This window comes from Boleophthalmus pectinirostris, unplaced genomic scaffold (assembly GCF_026225935.1).
Source record: "Boleophthalmus pectinirostris isolate CB_2022bp ecotype Guang Dong unplaced genomic scaffold, ASM2622593v1 HiC_scaffold_21, whole genome shotgun sequence".
In the NCBI taxonomy this organism is placed as follows: Eukaryota; Metazoa; Chordata; class Actinopteri; order Gobiiformes; family Gobiidae; genus Boleophthalmus; species Boleophthalmus pectinirostris.
Genome location: NW_026571175.1, coordinates 32,827,400 through 32,852,537, shown reverse-complemented (window position 1 = coordinate 32,852,537; position 25,138 = coordinate 32,827,400). Strand labels below are relative to the sequence as shown.

At 40.3% G+C, this 25,138-nt stretch overlaps 1 protein-coding gene across 1 annotated transcript; it reads left to right on the top strand.

Annotated features, from left to right (window-relative positions):
- The first annotated feature begins 4,873 nt into the window (after positions 1–4,873).
- agr2 (anterior gradient 2) lies at positions 4,874–24,127 on the top strand. Its single transcript, XM_020925911.2, is given in 9 exon segments — positions 4,874–4,977; positions 8,278–8,405; positions 11,200–11,263; positions 15,569–15,602; positions 15,604–15,622; positions 18,252–18,328; positions 20,784–20,847; positions 23,360–23,443; positions 23,929–24,127. Coding segments are annotated over 8 exon segments (501 nt in total). The 5' UTR covers positions 4,874–4,977; positions 8,278–8,296; the 3' UTR covers positions 23,979–24,127.
- The last annotated feature ends 1,011 nt before the right edge of the window (positions 24,128–25,138 follow it).

Below are 25,138 nucleotides of genomic sequence, written 5' to 3'. Positions count from 1 at the left end.
GTAGTAGTAGTAGTAGTAGTAGTAGTAGTAGTTAGTAGTAGTAGTAGTAGTAGTAGTAGTAGCAGTAGTAGTAGTAGTAGTAGTAGTAGTAGTAGTAGTAGTAGTAGTAGTAGTAGTAGTAGTAGCAGTAGTAGTAGTAGCGGTAGTAGTAGTAACGGTAGTAGTAGTAACAGTAGTAGTTGTAGTAATAGTAGTAATAGTAACAGTAGTAGTAAGTAGTAGTAGTAGTAATAGTAGTAGCAGTAGTAGTAGCAGTAGTAGTAATAGTAGTAGTAGTGGTAGTAGTAGTAGTAGTATATTAGTATTAGACTTGCTGCATTAATAAGACAATGTTTAAGTAGTAGTAGTAGTAGTAGTAGTAGTAGTAGTAGTAGTAGTAGTAGTAGTAGTAGTAGTAGTAGTAATAGTCTAATAGTAGTAATATAACAATGTTCAAATCTGTACATAGCCCTATAATAATTCAACACATTTTGTACAGTAAAAAGTATAGAATTTAGTTAGTAGTAGCAGTAGTAGTAGGCCTAGTAGTAGTAGTAGTAGTAGTTAATAGTATAAATATTACACTATACATATTAAATGAGCAGAATAATATACGTTCTTCCTATTACCCTGCTCTATTTAACACATAATTGAGTGTATAATGTATTGAACAGTATCAGTGTGTTTCTGTGTGTATAATGGACCACAGTGTCTCCTCGGTGTCCCGTGTCTCCTCCGTGTGTCCTGTACAGGGGACATCAGAGCTCCAGTGAATGGGCCCTTTGTCCAGAACCACCCCAGGCCCCTCACTCCTCCTCTGGGCTAAGATCCACCGGCCGCTCCCTCTCAGCAAGCTCCTGTCTCCAACCAACCACCCACCACCCCCACTGCAGCCAACCGCCCTGACCGCCTCACGTTTACATGCAAACACAGACGATAAGGCGGCGTTCAAGAACTCGAGCAACAGACCAGACCCATGACAGCGCAATATGTTAATAATACAAATGGCTGCAGATGAATGAATATTGTTAAAAATGCAGATTTGTGTTGTGCTGCAGTGAGTTTAAAGCCTCATTCATCAGCCGGTTTCACTTCGTGGAAACCGTCTGACCTCGCAGCATTAGGATTCGTTTGCTCGACGGTAGGCGGGTACTTTTTTTTTAACCAATCACTCCTGTTTGGTCGTGACGTATGTAATGTGCCAAATCCCGTAGGGAGAAGGGCAATAATGTCTTTCTTTTCACCGTGTTTGTATTGAAACATGTGCCAAGATGAGGGCCGCAGAGAAGTATGGAGCGTGAGATTGACAGGTGGATCGGTGCAGCGTCGGCAGTGATGTGGTCGCTGTATCGGACCGTTGTGGTGAAGAGGGAGCTGAGTCAAAAGGTGAAGCTCTTTGATTTACTGGTCAGTCTTCGTTCCTACCCTCACCTATGGTCATGAGCTCTGGGTAATGACCGAAAGAACAAGACCGCGGATACAAGCGGTCGAAATGAATTTCCTTCGCAGGGTGGCTGGGCGCTCCCTTAGAGATAAGGTGAGGAGCTCAGTCACATGGGAGGAGCTCAGAGTAGAGCCGTAGCTCCTCCACTTCGAGATGAGCAGCTGAGACTCGGGCATCTGTTTCGGATGCCTCCTGGGCGCCTTCCTCAGGAGGTGTTCCGGACATTTCTCACCAGAAGGAGGCCCTGGGGAAGACTAAAGACACACTGGAGGGACTATGTCTCTATTCTGGCCTGGGAACGACTCGGGGTTCCCCTGGAGGAGCTGGAGGACATGTCTGGGGGGAAAGAAGTCTGGGAGTCCCTGCTCAGACTGCTGCCCCCACAACCTGGCCCCAGATAAGCGGAAGAAAATGGATGGATGGAGAGCCACAGATCTGCGGTTAATACAAAGGGTCAAATTAGTGAACTCAACCTTTCTATAACAGAGCCCAACATCTTGAATACGGCTTGGAATGTTCATTTTAGGTTTGTATTATAATGTAATTTAGTGGTCTGAGTCTGGGCGCCAACAGAAATTGGTCTGAGGGCCAAATTTGGACCCCGGGTCGTAGTTTGGACGTCAGTGATGCTACAATACAGCATAATTTAGTAAATAGTCAAATTTTTATACAGCACTTTTCCACCTTCAAGATACTCAAAGTTCTTTGAGTAAAAAAAAAAAGGAGCCACTCACACATTCATACACCATTGTACACAGACACTGGGGGTGAGGTAGGTTAAGTGTCTTGCCCAAGGACACAACAACAGTATTCATCTGTGGGAGCTGGAATCAAACTGCCAACCTGTGGATCTGTGGATCTGACCACTCAACCATTTTTTAATATCTAGAGCAGGATTCGACCGCCAAGTTTCAGATCAGTGGACAAATGCTTTTACCAACTGAGCTCCTGTTATTACGGATAAAATAAACAAAAATAAAAAATACACCAACTAAAACAATAGAACTGTTAAAATTGAAATTTAAAAAATAAATAGATATAAAAGGCCTAATAAAGAAATTAATAATAACTTAAATATTATATTGTGTTTACTGTACTTTATGCCTGCACTAATATTATTACTCTTACCGTGTGTTAAAGTTGACACAGTGGGTGTTATTGGGTGGGTGCTTTTAGACACTATTAGGCACTTTTAATATATTTATATAAACTTGTGGTGATGCTCTAATGTAATTTCTTTGTGCTTTTATATGACAATGGCAATAAAGGAATTTAATCTATCTTGAACTGAATCACTTGAATTGGTGTCTTCACATGGATTTATTATTAATTTAGTTTTTTTTTTTTTTTTTTTAATAAGGTCAGGTTGACGTTTAGTTTTCAGGAGCAAATCTCTCAATTTCTCTCATTCTCTCTCTCTTTCTCTAGTCATCTTTCTCTCTCATTTTATCTTCCTCTGGTTCTCTCTCTCTCTCTCTCTCTCTCCATCTCTCCTTGTCTTTCTCTTTTTCTCTCTCTACATTTCTCTCTTTCACTCTTTCTCCCTTTCTCTCATTATCTCTCTCTTTCTCTCTCCATCTCTGTCTTCATCTCTCTCGTTCCCTCTCTCTGTCCTCTCTCTCTCTCTCATATCTCATCTCTCTCTCTCCTTCCTTCTCTCTGTCTCTCCGTCTCTCTCCCTTTTTCTTCTCTCTCTCTCTCACCATCTCTCCTTGTCTTTTTCTCTCTCTTCCTCTCATTCTCTCTCTCTCCATTTCTTTCTCTCTCTCTTGTCTCTCTCTACATTTCTCTCTTTCTCTCTCTCTCTCCATCTCTCTCTTCATCTCTATCTCATTCCCATTCTCTGTCCTTCTTTCTCTCTCCATTTCTCATCTCTCTCTCTCACTCCCTCTCTCTCATCATATTTCATCTCTCTCTCTTCTTCCATCTCTCTGTTTCTCCGTCTCTCTGCCTTTCTCTTCTCTCTCTGTCACTGTCTCTCTTTTATCTCCATCTCTCTATTGCTCTCTTTCTCTCCATCTCTCATTCTCTCTCTCTTCCCCATCGCTCCTTGTCTTTCTTTCTTTATCTCTCTTCCTCTCATTCTCTCTCTCTCTTTCTCTCTCCATTTCTGTCTCTTTTTTGCTCTCTCTACATTTTTCTCTTTCCCTCTTTCTTTCTCTCATTATCTCTCTCTCTCTCTCTCATTTTCTCTTCCTCTCGTTTACTCTCTCCCTCCCGCTCTCTCCATATTTCATCTCTCTCTCTCCTTCCATCTCTCTGTCTCTCTGTCTTTCTCCTTTCTCTCTGTCACTCTCGCCATGTCTCGCCCTTTCCCTTCTCTCTCTTTGACACTCTCTCTCTTTCTCTCTCTCTCTCTCTCTTTTTTATCTCCATCTCTCTCTCTCTCTCTATCTCTTTTTCTTTTTATCTCCATATCTCTTTCTCTCTCTCTCTCTCTCTTTTTTTATCTCCATCTCTCTCTCTCTCTCTCTCTCTCTCTTTTATCTCCATCTCTCTTTCTCTGTCTGTCTTTTTATCTCCATCTCTCTATTGCTGTCTTTCTCTCTCTTTTTCTTTTTATCTCTATCTCTCATTGCTCTCTTTCTCTCAATCTCTTTTTTTTTATCTCCATCTCTCTATTGCTCTCTTTCTCTCTGTTTTTCTTTTTATCTACATCTCTCTTTCTCTCTCTTTTTTTATCTCCATCTCTCTATTGCTCTCTTTCTCTCTATCTGTTTTTCTTTTTATCTACATCTCTCTCTTTCTCTCCCTCTCTTTATCTCCATCTCTCTTTCTCTCTATCTCTTTTTCTTTTTATCTCCATCTCTCTATTGCTCTCTTTCTCTCTATCTGTTTTTCTTTTTATCTACATCTCTCTCTTTCTCTCCCTCTCTTTATCTCCATCTCTCTTTCTCTCTATCTCTCTCTCTTTTTATCTCCATCTCTCTATTGCTCTCTTTCTCTCCATCTCTCGTTCTCTTTCTCTGCTCTTTCTGAACCCTCACTGATCTAGTTGCGTTTTATTTTATTTTTAATTATTTTTTTATTTATATTTTTTGAGTAATAAGGCAATTTCAAATAGATTACTTTTATTACTTTTATTTTTTATTTTATTTTTTTATTGTATTTGTATTGTATTGTATTGTATTTTATTGTATTTATTTATTGTATTGTATTGTATTGTATTGTATTGTATTTTATTTTATTATTTTATTTTATTTTATTTATTTTATTTTATTTATTTTCTCATTAAATAGCCTATCACATTTTTCATATTCAAAATAACCCAAACGTGTCCATGTCAGTAACAGTTCCCTCTTTTGCTCGTTGTTTACTTTATTCAAATCGCTTTGGCCACGCGGAAACCAAACATCCTCATTAGCTTTTCGTGGCACTCCGGTTGCCCTGGTAACGGCCCGGCATTCCGTCACGCCGCCGCCGCCGCCTCGTGCGTCGGTGGGCGGGGCTCGCTGGCCGCAGGTGTTTTAAAAAGCGTCAGGTGAGCGCGCACGGTATCCAGTCCGGGTCCTCCAGCGGTCTGCGGGTCTCTCCTCTGCTCCACACGGCGACAGGTGCGTACCGAAGCGGCTACGTACACGCTGGCCCCCCGCGCCGATCCACTACGAGCTGTTTTAAAGACTTTATTTCGCTCCAACGCTTAACTTTTAGCCAGCATTTCTGCACACGCGTTTTTACTTCCGTCTATTTTAGCCTTGTAACCAAAGAATGCGGTCTATTATGTCTTTTTCACGGAAGGAGCTATCTTTGTTTTGTATTTTATTTAAAGGAAATAGCTCTACTTTACTAACACGCTAGTATTTGAATGCAGCGTTACGTAAAACTGCAATTTTTCAACATATTTCTTGTAATTTTAGGTTGATTGTGAACCTTGTATTCATTCAGAAAATGTGTAATAATATAACGTAACATATATACTATTAAAAATGGATAGGCAATGCGTGTTTTGGGAGATTTTGCATATTCAATGACAATGCAATAATAATAATAATAGCCTCATAACCAGACTAGCCTGTTTCATTCGGTTGTTTATTTAAGTGTAATAATCCTATTGTAAAGGTGAACGTCTTTGTTTCCTTTGCAAAATATCCCACTTAAAACCTGCTAATCCCTAAATTTATATAAATAACAATGTTCCAAATTACACAGGATTTTATATTTTAGTTTAGCAGTGAATATTCTAGTTTTCTCTCAAATGTAAATAATAAAAAACGCTCTTTATTTAGTCAATAGAGTAAGATTTTCAGCGTTAAATTGTACTTTTTTTATGTTCCCATTTGGTTTTATATCTGTGTAATCCCTCAGTGGTCCAGGTCTAAACCAGGTCCAAACCAGGTCTAAACCAGGTCTAAACCAGGTTAAACCACCAGGTCCAAACCAGGTAAACCAGGTCAAACCAGGTCTAAACCAGGTCTAAACCAGGTCAAACCAGGTCAGGTCCAAACCAGGTCTAAACCAGGTCTAAACCAGGTCTAAACCAGGTCCAAACCAGGTCCAAACCAGGTCCAAACAGGTCCAAACCAGGTCCAAACCAGGTCTAAACCAGGTCCAAACCAGGTCCAAAGCAGGTCTAAACCAGTTCTAAACCAGGTCCAAACCAGGTCTAAACCAGGTCCAAACCAGGTCCAAACCAGGTCTAAACCAGGTCTAAACCAGGTCTAAACCAGGTCCAAACCAGGTCTAAACCAGGTCCAAACCAGGTCCAAACTAGGTCCAAACCAGGTCTAAACCAGTTCTAAAGCAGGTCCAAACCAGGTCCAAACCAGGTCCATACCAGGTCCAAACCAGGTCAAAACCACCAGGTCTCCAGGTCTAAACCAGGTCTAAACCAGGTCTAAACCAGGTCCAGACCAGGTCTAAACCAGGTCCCGACCAGTTCTAAACCAGGTCCAAACCAGGTCTAAACCAGTCTAACCAACCAGGTCCAAACCAGGTCTAAACCAGGTCAAACCAGACCAGGTCCAGGTCTAAACCAGGTCCAAAACCAGGTCTAAACCAGGTCTAAACCAGGTCTAAACCAGGTCCAAACCAGGTCCAAACCAGGTCCATGGCTCTAATTTCGTTTTAGTATCGATTCGTTTCTAATTTTCGATACTTTTGACAAATCAGTGTACTACAGCTGTGGGCTGTTGTAGTACTATTACTGTGTAAATAGTACTAGTACTATTTACTTTAAAGTACAAACCTTCACGATTCAAAGTGGGTGTGAAGTTTATAGTTTTGTGTCGTCTAGAAGTGCAGTAAAATAAGGGCAGGATGACATTTACATTTCAGGGACAAATCTCTCCATTCTCTCTCTCTCTCTCTCTCTCTCTTTCTCTCTCTCTCTCTCTCTCCCCCCATCTCTCTTTGTCTCTTGCTCTTTCTCTCCCCTTTTCTCTCTTGCTCTCTCTCATCTCTCTTCCTTCCGTTTTCTTTCTCTCTGTCCATCTCTCCTCTCTCTCTTGCACTCTCTCCAGCTCTCTTTTTCTCTCCCCCTCTCTTTCTACCTATTTCTCTCTTTCTCTCTTTTCTCTCTCTCACACCCTCTCTCCATCTCTCTTTCTCTCCCCATCTCTCTCTCTCTGTCTCTCTCTTTCTCTTTTCATCTCTCTCTCCATCCCCGTCTCTCTCTCTCTCTCTCTCTCTCTCATCTCACTCAATCTCATTCTCTCTCTCCCTCTGTCTCTCTCCATCTGTCCTCTCTTTTGCACTCTCTCTTGCTCTCTCTTCATCTCTCATTTTCTCTCTCCCTTTCTTTCCCTCTCTCTCTTTCTCTCTCCCCCTCTCTTTCTACCCATTTCTCTCTCTTTCTCTCTTTTTCTCTCTCTCACACTCTCTCTCCATCTCATTCTCTCCCCATCTCATTCTCTCTCTCTCTCTCTTTTCATCTCTCTCTCTCCATGCCCCTCTCTCTGTCTCTCTCTCTCTCCATCCCTAAGTCTCTCTCTTTTTCTCTCTCTCTCTCTTTTTTCTTTCCATTCCTCTCTTTCTCCCTTTGTCTCCCTCTCTTTCCATCTCTCTCTCTGTTTCTCTCTCCCCCTCTCTTTCCATCTCTCTCTCCCTCTCTCATCTCACTCTATCTCATTCTCTCTCTCCCCCTGTCTCTTTCCATCTCTCCTCTCTCTTTTTCTCTCTCTCTTTCTCTCTCTCTCTCTCTCTCTCTCTTTCTCTCCCTCTTCTCCTTCTCTCTCTCTCTCTTTCTCCTTCAGTTCTTTCTGAAAGTCTGTGTGATCTGGTTTTCTCTCTCTCTTTCTTTCTCTCCCTCTTTCTCTCCTCTCTCTTTCTCTCTCTCTCTTTCTCCTTCAGTTCTTTCTGAAGTCTGTGTGATCTGGTTTTCTCTCTCTCTCTTTCTCTCCCTCCTTCTCCCTCCCTCTCTCTTTCTCTCTCTCTCTCTCTTTTCTCCTTCAGTTCTTTCTGAAGTCTGTGTGATCTGGTTTTCTCTCTCTCTCTCTCTTCTCTCTCCTCTTTCTCTCCTCCCTCTCTTTCTCTCTCTCTCTCTTTCTCCTTCAGTTCTTTCTGAAGTCTGTGTGATCTGGTTTTCTCTCTCTCTCTTTCTCTCTCCTCCTCTCTCCTCCCTCTCTTTCTCTCTCTCTCTCTTTCTCCTTCAATTCTTTCTGAAAGTCTGTGTGATCTGGTTTCTCTCTCTCTCTCTCTCTTCTCTTCTCTCTCTCTCTCCCTCTCTCTCTTCTCCCTCTCTCTCTCTCTCTCTTTCTCTTCAGTTCTTTCTGAAGTCTGTGTGATCTGGTTTTCTCTCTCTCTCTTTCTCTCCCTCCCTCTCTTTCTCTCTCTCTCTCTCTTTCTCCTTCGGTTCTTTTTTCTGTGTCGTGTGTGATCTTGTGTCGTTCTTAAAGGTTCCTTTGTTCGTGTTTCAGTTTTTTTTTGGCGGTGATCATGATGAAAGCGGCGCTGTCCCTGCTCCTGCTCCTGCTCTCCCTGTCCTTCGCTCTGGGCAAGTACGTCCCCAAAACGGGCAAGAGGATCCCCCAGACCCTGTCCAGAGGTACCACCACCCAAACACTCTTACACTCCAAAAACTTTTAAAAAACGTGGGTAGAGTAAACGAAAACTACTCAAGTAAAGAGTTAAAATACATAAAATAATATTAAGTAAAAAAGACAAAGATTTATAATTGAAAATGGATGTAATTGGGAGGACAAAATCTTAAAAGTGCACTACGTAACTTTTTGGTTAGACTTTCCGCCAGAAAAGTTACACAGTGCAGCTTTAAGAACAGAACTCTCCTCTGACTTTTATCGTAGCGTTTACAAATGTTAGAACGTCTTTCAAACAATCTTGGAAATTTAAAGACCAGTTTTCACTCCTTTTTGAAATGTTGATACTGTTTAAGTTTTGGTTGAGTCGACGCCCCGGCCTTTTAATTCTGTAAAAACAAGAGCTGGGTTAGTCCTAGTTTAGTCCTGGTTTAGTTCTGGTTCAGTCATGGTTCCGTTCTGGTTTAGTCTTGGTTTAGTCCTGGTTTAGTCCTGTTTGGTCCTGGTTTAGTCCTGGGTTAGTCCCGATTCACTCCTGGTTTAGTCCTGGTTTAGATCTGTTTTGGCCCGAGGTTAGTTCTGGTTTAGTCCTGGGTTAGTCCGGGGTTAGTGCTGGTTCAGTCTTAGTTCAGTCCTGGTTTAGCCCTAATCTAGTCCTGGTTGAGTCCTGGTTGAGTCCTAGGTTAATCCTGGGTTAGTCCTGGTTAGTCCTGGCTCAGTCCTGGTTTAGTCCCATTTTAGTCCTGGTTTAGTCCTGATTTAGTCCTGGTTCAGTCCTAGTTTAGTCCTAGTTTAGTCCTGGTTTAGTTCTGTTTACTCCTTGTTTAGTCTTGGGTTAGTTTTGGGTTAGTCCTGGCTCAGTCCTGGTTTAGGTCTGGTTCAGTCCTGGTTTAGTCCTGTTTTAGTCCTGGTTTAGTCCTAGTTCAGTCCTGGTTTAGTCCTGTTTTAGTCCTGGTTTAGATCTGGGTTAGTCCTGGTTCAGTCCATGATCTTTTATCTCTTCTACATAACACATTTCAAGCAGAGGTGTCAGTTTTGCTTCTATTTAGTCTTTAAAAAATCTCTTTCAGCACAGTGTTGTACTTTTATAAACATATTATTACAAACTAAATTAAAATATCAACAATTCTTGAACTAAATGTAAAAAAATATGCTAAAAACTGACTCTTTATTATTGTTATAAACTCTTGTGTTGAAGTAATTTCCCTTGTGGATCAATAAAATCTAAGTTTAAGTCTATGACGTAACATTGATATAAGTGTAATCCTACTAAAATAATATTACTGTAGTTTAAAAATGAGAAAATATACAAATTCTGGATTTATCTGAGCTGTTTAACACGTTTTAAAGATTTCTTGGAAACTTTAAGCCTACGTTTTATTTCTCCCCATTGAAACTAAATCGCCTAATCTCTATTGTCCATTATTACCTGAGCTACATGAGCCTAGTGTTTTTTTGTTTTTCTTTTAAGAGGAGAGAATAGTGCTTTGGTAACGTTATAAGTCTAATCCTTGGTGTGGTCTTGGTTTAGTTCTGGACTCTATTTTATGGTACTTTTAAAGGATATTTTCTGATCTATTGTGTGTTTTAATGTTGTTTCCTCATCACAAACAGACCTGGACTTGTGTTTTTGTTTCATTCACGCACATTTAACACACAAACTCAAAAATTTTTTTTACAACACCCCAAAAAAATTTTAAACACAAATAAATAAATAATAAATAAAACACAAAAAATTAAATAAACTAAAATATAATAATAATAATAAAATAAATAAAATAAATAAATAAATAAAACACAAAAAAAATAAAATAAATAAATAAAAACACATAAAATTAAATAAACTAAAATATAATAATAATAATAAATAATAAAATAAAATAAATAAATAAAAACACAAAAAAAATTTTGGCTGAATAAAATGGAAATAAAACACAAAAAAATGTAAACACAAATAAAAATAAATAAATAAATAAAACACAAAAATAAAATAAAATAAATAATAAATAAAACACAAAAAATAAAATAAAATATAATAATAATAATAATAAAATAAATCAAATAAAAAAATAAATAAAACACAAAAAATTTAGGCTGATTAAAATGGAAAACACTGTCCCACCTTGCTCCACTGCGTTTTTAAACTAAATTCACCTTCACTAGAATCATTTGGATCATTTCTGCTCTGTAATTTCCAATCTCTGCTGAACAAAATGTAAAAAGTAGCTGTTCACTTGGAAACTACTTATCATGATATGCATCTCACGGTACGATATTTATTGCGATATTATGTAGGTAGAGCACTTTTTTGATTTCAAAATCCCTTGACAAGATTTTGGTGTGAATTATTTCCGTCATAATCCCAAGAATTCAAGTAAAAAACATATTTCTTCATATTGACTGCGCTGAAATGAATCATGGGATATGTAGTTTCCGATGTTTCTAAGCTGTTGCTGCTATAAAATCATGCATTTAATCAAAGAAACTTGTAATTCGATATATTGTGAGACTTTTGATTATTGTTACGTCCCTTGAAACTACCACTTCATGACATCACAAAATGGAACGGAGCATTTTGAGCTTTGGAAATATAGACAGACTAATAATAAAGTGTTACTCAAACTACAAAACACAACTCCAGGTCTGTTTTTGAGGAGGAAACAACATTATAACACGTCTTAAATCTCACAAGAGTCAATTTTGTGTAATGTAGGATGTTTAAAGTAATATTGAAGTTAAAAATAAGACTAAAAAGATTCAAAAATACTGGAGTCAAAGTAACTGATGTACGTACTTTTTCAGGATGGGGCGACCAGCTGAGGTGGGCTCAGACGTATGAAGAGGGTCTGTTCTGGTCCAGATCCAGGTGAGGAAAAACAACAGGAAATAAAACAACTCGAATTCAGGATTTTCATCTTGTTTGAGTAGTTTTTTTTTTACTTATTGAAATGTGTTTGACCATTTTTTCTTATCACAAGCAAAACGATTAGGTCAGTCGAATGAGGAAATTGTACTTATTAAAACAGACGTATTGCTCAAAATGGACTTTTCAGAACTTTAAACCGTGTTATAGTTGTTTCTAGGGATGGAACAAGATCTCGTCCCACAAGATCTCGTAAAATTAAACTTGTGAGATTTTTTTCCATTTAGATTTAAGAGCTTGTAAGTTAAATCTCTTAAGAAGCTGTGGTTTCAAAAAGTAGGTCTGCAATTACAAAAAAACAAAAATTCAATACGAAAATGTTGGACCAAAACTGCAAATGATAGATTACGTGAAAATCTCATTTTGTCTCGATCCCTGTGGTCCTAATCTTGAGTCTAGTGTCGTCTTGTCAAAATTGTGTCCCATACCTAGTTGTTTCCTTGTGCCTCCGCTCAATTTCATTTCTCTCCAGCGACTAGGTCAGGAATCGGAATAAACTAAACCAGGCGTGGCAAACTTTTTGACTCATGGGCCACAAAGAGTTCTAAAATTTGAAGGAAGGGCCGGACCAGGAGCAGATGGATGGAGTTGTTTGGTAATCCACCTTAAGACGGGCGTACACTGTGCGATTTTTGACCCTTTTTGAGTCGATTTTTCACTCGTGCGACTGTTTTGGAGATCGGGCTGAGTTTTGGCTTCATCGTGTGTCGTGCTTCGTATAGTAACATGGGGTAAAGAAAACCGATTTATAACTCAAGATCAGCTCCTGATCGGCATTCGTAGGTCACAAGAAAATCAAACTTGTTTGAAATCCAGTCTCCTCTCGTGACGGTTTCACTCTGTTGAAGTCGTTCAATGAGCTGATTTGCCAGAATCTGTCAGACTGAGCATGTGCGGACAGAGAAGCAGAAGCAGGATATGAGGTTGTGGAGGACGATGGCGCCAGTGAGTTTTCTGGACACAGGACATGGAGGCGCAGCTAATCCAGCAACACAGAACACAAGTTTGGTGAAAAACTTGATGCTACTTACCTCCTGTTCCTTCTGAAGAACCAACAACCTGTACTGCCCACGTCTGCCCACGTCTGCCCACGTCTGCCCACGTCTGCCCAGACATTTCTTTGACCAGATTCGTCGCCTCTTCTTTTTGGGCTTGTCTGCTTGTTTTTTGCCTGGATCAGCATTGTGTCTCCGCACATCTGTGGTTTTCTTCTTCGTGGTTTTCTACTTCCGGAAACAACAACTCCGGTCGTTATGTGAACGTACAGTGTGCGCAGGCAGGTCGTATCTGAGCATCAGTTCATTTAGTGTGAGAACATGATTCGTGAGCTGTGAACTTTTAAACCCTGTGATTTGGTCGTACAGTTTAAGCTGGAGCTGAGTGATACGACCGAAAATATCACACAGTGTACGTGCATCATTATAAGAGAAAAAATTAACATGGGATATGTAGAAAACATTTCCCATGTTATTGAAATATCCCATAACTGAAAATCATTACAAAGCATCACAACAAAATATCTGTATTTCTAGTTCCACAGTATTTACTCTTTATTGAAATGACTTTTAAAACACTGAAAATTATTGTTATTGCAAGAACTCCAGAATTTGTAGACCGCGCACCAGCCAATCAGTGAAGAGCTGTGAAGTCATGACGTCAAACTCAAACATCTGTCTGGGTCCCCTGGAACACCACAAAAGCAAACAAAGCGTCGAGATGGATGTAGACGAAGTCATATATTCTGTGTTGGCAACAATTCCCGAGATCGAGGATTTAAAGCCAGAATGAAGAGAATGTTTGGTAAATTTTATCAAGGGGAAAGACGTTATTGTCCTTCTTCCTACGGGATTTGGCGCGTCGCATACGTCACGACCAAATAGCAGTGATTGGTTAAATAAAAAAGTACCCGCCTACCGTCGAGCGAACGAATCCTAATGCTGCGAGGTCACACGGTTTCCACGAAGTGAAACCGGCCGATGAATCAGGCTCGTTGTTTCCCTTAATATTTACCCTCTCGAAGTTGTATTAAAGAGTGATTCATACATCTTATGTTGTAATCTTTATTCTCCGGGATTCAAGACGTCTTTGTTCTGATCCACTCCCCTTTTCTTGCTCTGATTTTTCCTTATACGATTTAATTTTCTTAATTTGTGACACGTGATTCGGCAGCATCGTGTAGTTATTTTGGCACAAATGGAAAAAAAAAAAATCCACTGGTTACTCGCGTCATGTGCAGCTTCCATAATAATAATAACACATTTTATTTATATAGCGCTTTTCAGGACACTCTAAGACACTTTACAGAACACATATTAAAACTAAAAAGAGCAATAAACAGATGATACAGTAAATACAAAAACTGATCATATTCATATTGAGAAAAGTTAAACATTAAAAGCTCTTCTAAATAATATCCATGTTAATTTCATTGTTAATTGGATTTAAACAGTGCCTTTTTGCTTTTTTCATTCACTTCACACTTGGCGTTGGTGAGCTTCGATTGTAGCCACAGCCGCCCTGGGACAAAGAGACAGAAGTGAGGCTGCACATCTGCGACATCGGCCCCTCTGACGACCACCAACACTCACGCACGCACGCTCCACATTCGTACGAGGCAGTGTGGGTGAAGTGTCTTGCCTAATGACACAGACAAACATGAGAAAAATTAAAAACTTATGTGAAGGAGCTGAGCGAGAAACAAAAACGTTCAAATCATATACAGTAATACATGCGTCCTGAATTGCATCTGTTGACAAAGTCGATCTTTTCAAGTCTTTTGAACCATATCGGTTTTGTTTCTGGTTCTGATTATGGTTGATCATTAAGAATTTCATCGATTACGTTTATTTTAATCGACAAACCGAATGCAGGTTGTTGTGCGTAGCGTGACCGAACAGGGTCTGTACATGTGTCTCTGCATCAGAAGGAGCGAGACACAAACAGTGGGTCAGTCTGCAACACGCCGAAGCGCAAATGTGTATTTAACGATGATTTGTACAAGAAATTCCACACTTTCCGTTCCGGTCGGGACAAGTGTGAGTCCATGTACACAGATTACAAAGCAGCACATATGTTTCAGTGTCCAGTGGGAAAAAGTTTTTCCAGGTGAGAGTTGCTCAATGTCGATGACGAGTCCCCACCTCCCTCCCCCCGTACGCTGTCCTGGTTTTGACAAACGCAAATATGGTCACACTAACCTGTATTCCACTGAGTCATGTCTTTTAATCCGACAGAAACTGACCGTATCAGCGACACAAGAGCTGTAGTTTTATCTTTGCTTAGTTTATGCAAATTAGTGATGCGGTTTTAAGTTTCGTTTCTGTGAGAGTTGAACAAAACTGAATTAAACACATTATAATAAACGGGCTGATGTGGCTCTAGAGTCGTTACGGTTTATTTGTCGTAAAGTTGAATTTATTTATGCAGATTAGTGCAGATAGTAATAATAATGATGATCATTTTAATATAAAAACGTTAATGATTAATCGATAATTGATCGTTAATTCTTCTGACGATCGATTAAGAAAATTTCATCGAATGCTCATCCCTAGGTCTGATATTGTCATATTTTAGTTTTGGGATTCGGACATCGTAATTGTGTGGTTGTTGGATCCTAACAGCGGAAAATGGCTCGAGAAACGGGCTTCGGAAGTTTGCGAACTCCATAAATGCAAAAGGGAATCAGATCTGTGCGACTGCAAACCTCCGTCCAAACTGTTTCCCTTCCCAACTGAAATGAAAAATAGTGAAAGGCAAAGGCGAGGTTTGGAGTTCGCAAACTTCCGAAGCCCGTTTCTCGAGACGCTTTCCGCTGTTAGGACATCCAACAACCGCACAATTACGATGTCCGAATCCCAAAACTAAAATATGACAATATCAGAACCAGAAACAAAAGCGACATGGTTCAAAAGACTTGAAAAACATCGGCTTTGACAATAGTGAGAAAGTCAGCAAAAGTCCTTTACGAGATGAGGGGTTTACGAGATCAGGCTTTGACGATCTTTGTGACCGCAGGTTGTGATTTATCGTGATTATGTTTACGTTTCTTTTATTAAGTCGTGTGAAGTGAATATTGTGAGGAAACAGAGGAGACAAGATGACAATTCTGCATAAATATTCAAAACTACAACTTCAAACTACAACTACAACTTCACAAACCCGACACGATGTGCAGTAGTTTCACGTGATCCGTGTTGTTGTGGAAAAATATGTAAGTTTTGTTCTGCTAAAATGTATTTGTGTTTCCAGGAACAAGCCTCTGATGGTGATTTTCCACCTGGAAGGATTGTCCACACAGCCAAGGTAAGAAGAGAAGAGAAGGAGGAGGAGAAGAGGGGAAGAAAGAAGGACGCAGGAAGATACAGGAGGAGAAGAGAGGAAGAGAGAGAGGACAACAAGAGGGGAGGAAAGAGGGCTATAGGAGGAGAGAGTGAAGGAGAAGAATAGGGGAGAAAAGAAGGATTTAAGAGGTGAGAGGAGAGGAGGAAAGAAAGAAGGATGCAGGAGGAGAAAGGAGAAAGAGGAGGAGGGGAGACGAGGAGAAAAAAGAAGGTTACAGGAGAAGAAAGAAGAGGAGAGCGAGGAAATGAGAGAGGAGGAGAAGAATAGGGGAGAAAAGAAGGATACAGGAGATGAGAGAGGGAGAGGGGAAGAAAGGAGAGGGTGGAAGAGAAGAGAGGAGGGCAAGAAGGAAGGAAAAGAGGAGAGAGGAGGGGAATAAGAACGGAGGACAGAAGGATACAGGAGGAGAGGAGGGGGAGAAGAAGGGAGGAGAGAAAGATTCAAGAGGTAAGAGGAGGAGAGGGGAAAAATAGGGAAGGAAAGAGGGATACAGAAAGGGAGGGGAGAAAGGAGCAGAGAGAAAAGAGGGGGAGGAGAGGAGAAGAGAGAGGAGATAAGGGAGTGGTGCTAAGAGAGGAGGAGGAGGGGAAGAATAGGGGAGGAAAGAAGGATACAAGAGGTGAGAGGAGATGAGAGAAGGAGGAACAGAGAGAGGAGGAGAAGAGGGGAGGAAAGAAGGATGCAGGAGGAGAGGAGAAAAGGAAGTGGGGGAGAGGAGGAGAGGAAGGGAGAGAGAAGAAAGGAGGAGAAAGAGGAGGGGAAGAACAGGGGAGGAAAGAAGGATACAGAAAGGGAGGGGAGGAGAGAAAGGAGCAGGAGAGAGAGAAAAGAGGGGGGGAGGAGAGGAGAAGAGAGAGGAGATAAGGGAGTGGGTGCTAAGAGGAGGAGGAGGGGAAGAATAGGGGAGGAAAGAAGGATACAAGAGGTGAGAGGAGATGAGAGAAGGAGGAACAGAGAGAGGAGGAGAAGAGGGGAGGAAAGAAGGATGCAGGAGGAGAGGAGAAAAGGAAGTGGGGGAGAGGAGGAGAGGAAGGAGAGAGAAGAAAGGAGGAGAAAGAGGAGGGGAAGAACAGGGGAGGAAAGAAGGATACAGAAAGGGAGGGGAGGAGAGAAAGGAGCAGGGAGAAGAGAGGGGGAGGAGAGGGCAAGAGAGAGAAGATAAGGAAGTGGTGCTGAGAGAGGAGGAGGAGGAGAGGAGGGGAAGAATAGGGGAGGAAAGAAGGATACAAGAGGAGAGAGGAGGAGAGAGAGGAGATGAGACAAGGAGAGGCGGGAAGGAGATGAGACAAGTCGACAGTTCTCCAGAAATATTCAAAAACACAATACCAAACGTTACGATACACTACAACTTCACAAACCTGGTGCGATGGTGTTGTGATAGCGCTCTGAAGGGGGAGTGACTTAGGCTACGTTCAGACTGCAGCCTGACGTGACCCAAATCCGATTTTGGATTTGTGCTCCTGAAACCGATACATATCTGATCTTTTGACATGTGACTTCAGTCTGAACGGCCAAAGTTTATTCATCCACCTACACGTTATCAACAATCGTCACTATTCTGCGCTGAAGTAGGCAAAAATTGTTAATGAACTCCGTGTCACTGAAGTGAAGCACATCACCACTCACCACTCTTGGCTCCGTCTCCACATCCACACGTTCCTTTCAACGGACGTCGCTGCCGCTGCCCCACAAAACACCACGACCAAAAACCTCGTCCTTCTCCTTTTCAATCTCCTCCTTTAAAACAAGTAAGTTGTTTATGTTCTTGCTCCGGTACGAGAGGAACTTTAAAATCTCCAGGTGCTCGATGCTGCGTCCATGTTTGGACAACTTCTGTAAACACAGAGACGCTCACTGCGGTTGACGTCGTCGTGTCTCCAGTGTCACATGTGGGACACTTTTGGGCCATTTAACGTTCACACTGGAGTCACATACAAGTCACATTTAACTGGAAATGTTTGAACGACCTCGCAAAAACATCGGATTTTCCACAAAAATCCGAATTGAGCTTTAAGCCCTGCAGTCTGAACGTAGCCTTAGTTTTCGGCGAATATAGAATCTTCAAAACCATAAACAGTAACATGAAAATCTAAATATGTGATGCGTTCGCAATTAATACCCCAAAGAAGTGTAATACTCCCTCTTTAAAGTCGCAATGTGTAACTTTTTCTGGGTCCATCAAACGCTTTTCTACATGGAGATGTTATTGTTATGTTTTGTCTGCAATGTTCCACAGTGTGACATTAAACCTTTCTATCTTCATGGAGACCAAACCAGACCAAGTTACAGGTCAGATCTGTGGAGAGGCGACGCCGCTCACAGTCAGAATGTCGTTTTTTCTTGGTATTTTTGAGCTTTAAAACCACCTGTAATAGAATAAATGTAAAAGTAGAGCTGTTTAAAGTCACACTGTGGAACATTCTCAGCAGAGCAGTGACCGAAATAGAATAGAATAGAAAATAGAAAGCGTTTGTCTTGTTTGTAGAGGCACTCCTGCTCTGTTTGCTCAAGTTAAACACGGTTAAATCTTATTTCCGTTTCCTTTATCCTGGTCACTCCCCCTCCTCACACACACACGTTTGTCTTTCAGCTCTCAAGAAGATTTTCTCCGAGGACGACGAGATCCAGAAGATGCTGGACGAGGACTTCATCGTGCTCAACCTCGTGGTCAGTCCTGCTTTCTGTACTGTTTTCTGTATTCGTCACTTCAAAAAGTTTTCCAGTTATTTTCTTCTTAATTTGCAGCGTTCACAACATTCAGGAATATTTATAGTTTCAATTACGCTATTTTCTGATCTGTTATAATGTTATTTCCTCATCACAAACAGATCTGGAGTTGTGTTTTGTTTCATTCACACATGTTTAACTCACAAACTTTATTACAGATTTAGGCTGTGCTCTTCTCTCAAACTGAAAACAATCTGTTCCAACTTGATGTTATGTAGTAATACAGGAAGTATGTGTTTTTAAATTACATACCATGGATCTATAATTAAAAATTGGATAAGCCCCTCCCCCTCCGTCCTGGCTCGATGCCAAATAGTGGCCGCTCCAGGAAGCACAGGGCATTTTTGGGGAATTCAAACCGTCCGTGTTCGGCTGACAGGGCATCAACAACTTTCACAAAGGTTGGGTTTTGTAGGGATTAATTTCTATTTTCACAGCATAAGCTCTTAAAAGTTTTAAAATCCTCAAAGCGTCTAAATGTGAGCTTTGTAAAGCCCCGCTTAGCCCCGCTCTAGCCCGCTCTGGCTCCGCTCTGGCTCCGCTCTGACCCCCGCTCTGGCCCCGCTCTGGCCCCGCTCTGGCCCCGCTCTGGCCCCGCTCTGGCCCCGCTCTGGCTCTCCCCGCTCCTCCGCTCTGGCCCGCTCTGGCTCCCCGCTCTGGCCCGCTCTCCCGCTCTGGCCCCGCTCTGGTCCCGCTCTGGCCCCTCTGGCCCCGCTCTGGCTCTCCCGCTCTGGCCCCTCTCCCGCTCTGGTCCCGCTCTAGCCCCGCTCTAGCCCCGCTCTCGCTCCGCTCTGGCCCCGCTCTGGCCCCGCTCTGGCCCCGCTCTGGCTCTCCGCTCTGGCCCCGCTCTGGCCCGCTCTGGCCCGCTCTCCGCTCTGGCCCGCTCTGGCCCCGCTCTGGCCCGCTCTGGCCCCGCTCTAGGCCCCGCTCTGGCCCCGCTCTGGCCCCGCTCTGGCCCCGCTCTGGCCCCGCTCTCTCTCTGCTCGTTACACAGACGTCACACAGGTGGGAGGAGCTCGCCTGTACTAAGAAAGTAAATACGTAAATGAACATTTTTTTGGGCCCATGCGCCAGTGAGCACAGACCACTGAAAACAATACGACACCATCTTGGATTTATCTTCCAGATTTTATTATAGTTCTATGCTCCGTACACTTTCAGTCAGTGGTGAACCATGGACCTGGACCCTGGGCGATAATTGGATTACAGTTACTTTGTTGAAATAAATGGATTACACAGCGGTATTTTCCTGTTTTCACATTTTGGGCTAAACCAGAACTAAAACCAGAACTAAAACCAGAACTAAAACCAGGTCTAAAAGCAGGATTAAACCAGGACTAAACTAGGACTAAAACAGGTCTAAAAGCAGGACTAAAAGCAGGATTAAACCAGGACTAAACCAGGACTAAAACCAGGTCTAAAAGCAGGATTAAACCAGGACTAAACTAGGACTAAAACCAGGTCTAAAAGCAGGACTAAACCAGGACTAAAACCAGGTCTAAAAGCAGGATTAAACCAGGACTAAACTAGGACTAAACCAGGTCTAAAAGCAGGACTAAACCAGGACTAAACTAGAACTAAAACCAGGACTAAAACCAGGTCTAAAAAGCAGGACTAAACCAGGTCTACTAAACCAGGACTAAACTAGAACTAAAACCAGGACTAAAACCAGGTCTAAAAGCAGGATTATACCAGGACTAAACTAGGACTAAAACAGGTCTAAAAGCAGGACTAAACCAGGATTAAACTAGAACTAAAACCAGGACTAAAACGAGGTCTAAAAGCAGTACTAAACCAGGACTAAACCAGGTCTAAAACCAGGACAAAACCTAGTCTAAACAACATGACACTAACAGTAGGATGGACATAATTTAAAGCAGCAGTGATCTCATATAAAATAATTTCTCTATCAATAATATTTTAATATGGTTAAGGAAAGTCTGGGCTTTTTATTTTCTTTTAGCAGACAAAACTTCTCATGTTCAGATTTCCTCGTCTTTGCTTCTCTACAAGAAACAAAAACCTGTTCAGTGAGACTTGGGCTCAACAGCCAATTTGAAAAGAACAAACAAGAATTTTCAGGATGTGGTTGTTTCATTCATGTAGTTTAAAAAAACATGACAATATCAAGTAATCCAAAGTATTCAAGATTACGTTACTCACTTTAAGTAACTGAATGGATTACGTTACAAACTACATTTTGGGGTATGTAATCTGTAATCTGTAGGAGAATACATTTTAAAAGTCACCTTCCCAACACTGTCCATGGTAGATAGGCAGGTTTAATGCAGTACTCTAAAAAGTTACATAATGCACCTTTAACAGTTACTTTACTTTTCCGTCTGAAGGTTTAAAATATCAAACTAATTCTAATCTTGTTTTTTGTCTTTAACAGTATGAAACTACAGACAAGCATCTCTCCCCTGACGGCCAGTACGTGCCCAGAGTCGTCTTTGTTGGTAAGATTACACCGTTTTCTTCACTTAAAGACGCGAAATCGTCATCAAAACGTGTCTGAAGAGGTTTTCGACATCGTCCGTGCATGTTTGAGTAATTTAGCGATCTCTCCCGGGCCCTTCTCAAACCCTCCTTATGGTCAACTGTGAGATTTTGTACAAGGCTCCGCCCACAAGCCTATGACAAATCTCCATAAATGTAGGCATAAGGGTGAGTTGTTGTACAGTTGTAGGGAGTATTATCTTTTACATAAGGATGAGTTGTACAGTTGTAGGGAGTATTATCTGCTACATAAAGATGCGTTGTACAGTTGTAGGGAGTATTATCTGTTACATAAAGATGCGTTCTACAGTTGTAGGGAGTATTATATTTTATATAAGGACGAGTTGTACAGTTGTAGGGAGTATTATATGCTACATAAGGCTGAGTATTCATACAGTTGTAGGGAGTATTATCTGTTACATAAAGATGAATTGTACAGTTGTACGGAGTATTATACTGTTACATAAGGCTGAGTCATTGCACAGTTGTAGGGAGTATTATCTGTTACATAAAGATGCGTTGTACAGTTGTAGGGAGTATTATATTTTACATAAGGATGAGTTGTACAGTTGTAGGGAGTATTATATGTTACATAAGGCTGAGTCATTGTACAGTTGTAGGGAGTATTATCTTTTACATAAAGATGAATTGTACAGTTGTAGGGAGTATTATACTGTTACATAAGGCTGAGTCATTGCACAGTTGTAGGGAGTATTATCTGTTACATAAGGCTGAGTATTCATACAGTTGTAGGGAGTATTATCTGTTACATAAGGCTGAGTCGTTGTACAGTTGTAGGGAGTATTATCTGTTATATAAAGATGCGTCGTACAGTTGTAGGGAGTATTATCTGTTACATGAGGGTGAGTTGTTGTACAGTTGTAGGGAGTATTATACCCTCAAGCAAAAATATACCGGTACGTACATACATAGTGCACCTTTAAGTGACCGTTTGATGAAAAAGCTGAGAAGAAAAGTACAAAAAGTAAACAAAAAAGTAGCTCTGAGTTCTACAATGTACCTTTACCTTTCTTTAAAAAAAAAAAAAAATAAAAATAAATTCCGTACTTGAAATTCTGGTATGTTCTTCCAGCTACTCCTCTTTGCAAATACCGGTAAACTTTCACGTCTAACCTGTAATGACTTTTTAAAACTCAACAGTGCAGTAAAACTAACTTCTTACCTGCTCCTCCTTTATTTATTCAAGGAGAGAAAGTCTTTAAACAGTCAGTCTTTTATTTGAACTCTGCGCGACTCCGGGCGTGTCAGGGAAATATACGAATGAATGAATTTATTTTAAACACACAAGTCATGTCGCAATCAAAAATAACTTAGACGTACTACTTAGACTTTGACTTTATTTGAGCCACAAGGGAAATTATCTGAACCCAGACGCTCACACGTCACAATATAATATAATAACAAAGAGCAAAAATATAAATAGTAATAATACATTTTAAATAAACTGCAAAAATAACAAGAAACTGGTGTCATATATGGCTTAATTATATAAATGTTTATGTACAAATAAAGTATTATCTGTTATATAAGGGTGAGTTGTAGGGAGTATTATCTATTTCATAATGGTGAGTTGTAGGGAGTATTATCTGTTTCATAAGGGTGAGTTGTAGGGAGTATTATCTGTTACACAAGGGTGAGTTGTAGGGAGTATTATCTATTAGATAAAGGTGAGTTGTAGGGAGTATTATCTGTTTCATAATGGTGAGTTGTAGGGAGTATTATCTGTTACACAAGGGTGAGTTGTAGGGAGTATTATCTATTAGATAAAGGTGAGTTGTAGGGAGTATTATCTGTTACATAAAGGTGAGTTGTAGGGAGTATTATCTGTTACATAAAAGTGAATTGTTGTACAGTTGTAGGGAGTATTATCTGTTACATAAAGATGAGTTGTACAGTTGTAGGGAGTATTATCTGTTGCATAAGAGTGAGTTGTACAGTTGTAGGGAGTATTATCTGTTGTACATAAGAGTGAGTTGTACAGTTGTAGGGAGTATTATCTGTTGCATAAGAGTGAGTTGTACAGTTGTAGGGAGTATTATCTGTTACATAAAGATGAGTTGTACAGTTGTAGGGAGTATTATCTGTTACATAAGAGTGAATTGTTGTACAGTTGTAGGGAGTATTATCTGTTACATAAGAGTGAGTTGTACAGTTGTAGGGAGTATTATCTGTTACATAAAAGTGAGTTGTACAGTTGTAGGGAGTATTATCTGTTACATAAAGATGAGTTGTACAGTTGTAGGGAGTATTATCTGTTACATAAGAGTGAGTTGTACAGTTGTAGGGAGTATTATCTGTTGCATAAGAGTGAGTTGTTGTGCAGTTGGTATGGATGTAGTCCTGTATCTCTCGCTGCTTTTCTCCACGGGGAAAAGCATTAGGCGTACCCTCCACCAGAAAAGTTACACAGTGCGGCTTTAAAACGTACCTCTCCTCTCTCTCTCGCTCCAGATCCCTCCATGACGGTGAGAGCCGACATCATCGGCCGCTACTCAAACCGCATGTACGCCTACGAGCCCAGCGACATCAGAACCTGTAAGTACAACACGAGAACATGACATCACAAGTTGGAACACAGTGTTTTGATGAATGATTGAAAATGAACAAAACACAACTCCGTTTTTTTTTTTTTTTTGATGAGGAAACAACATTAGAACAGAACAGAAAATAACGTAATATGAGCCTTGAGTGTTTTTTTTTGTTTTTTTGAAATTACGTCAGCGGAGTCTAACGTACAAACATTACGAAAAGCGATTCTTGTGTTAGTTTCTCAGTTCAGATTTCAAAAGTCTTTTTGTTAATTCTTTTGGTTTAAAATGTGAACTTTGAACAGAATAGTATTATTAAAACATAAAAATCTAAAATCACAATCTCAGTTTTGGTCAGAAAAATCGCAATTAAATATTTTTCCTATAAACGGTTCAGCTCTGGCTCAAAATATCTCACGTGTTTTAAAGATGTATATAATTTTGTTTATGTAATTGATTCAGGATTATATGATTTTTTTTTTGTTTTTTTAGTGTTTGACAACATGAAGAAGGCCAAGAAGCTCCTCAAGTCTGAGCTATGAGTCGGTCCACGACTTTGGAACAGTCCAGACGTTCTTACAGCGTTCGTTCTACAGCAGATCCACACTGCTGTAAATCCCTCTTCATTTTTTTATTATTGTAAACTGTAACAAAACGAAATGTCCTGAATAAATATACAGTCTTATTTACTACTCAGAGTGTTGTTTTGTTTCTGGTTTGTCAAGGTTAGATAAATTTAATAAAAATAAAGAAAATACAACTTGTTTCAGTGTAATTTGAGGTGGTGGAGTGGCCAAAAATCCTACTCAAGTCAAAATAATATTACTTCAGATTTAGTTAAGTAGAAGTACAAAGTAGTAGTCCTCGAAATTAAGAGTAAAAACCTAATAGGAAAACTACTACTCAAGTAAGAGTAACTTAAACCTTGTAGTTTATCTGCTGGAGGGTCCATCACCTGCTTGTTTCCATGGGGATGTACCAAAAATGTTCCACAGTATGAACAGAAACTTATGAATCTCTATGGAGACTTTCAAGGAAGCAAATTATGGGTTAGATTTGTGGAGAGGCACAAAAAAAGAGTGGATGTTTTTGAGCAATAAATAACACCTGTAGTTGAATAAATGCAAGACAGATTAGTTTAATATCGTCATGTGAAAAATTTTAATGAACCTTTTTTTTTTTTTTTTTAACTTTATTTTTATTAGAGCGTTTTAGTTTTGTATATCACATATTTACATACACAGATTATTAGTATTGTAGAACACAATAAAACATCAGACTGACCAAAAAAGAAAAAAAAGGGAATTAAAAATAAAATAGGAGGCCATCAAGCAAGTGACATCTGCAAAGATATATTAAAAAAATAGGATCATTAGGGTTTGTTTTGATTGTAAGATTTCCAGTTTTTCCATTGCCATTCTCGTTTATCTGAGGAGTGTCTCGAAGAAAATGTTATTCGTTCCATAACCTGAATTTGTTGATTATTTCAGCCCATTCTGAAAGGAGGAGGTTTGTCCCGTAGCCATTTTCGCTTGATCTCCTTCTTGCTTAAACCGAAGTGTTGACATCTCCAGAAAAGTTACACAGTGCACCTTTAAAGAGCAACTGTCCGGACCTGTCTGGATCTGATTTATATTTAAAAGTTTATGTAATTGAAAGAACAAAACATTAAATAATGTACAAAATCTGTCAGTTTGTCAGT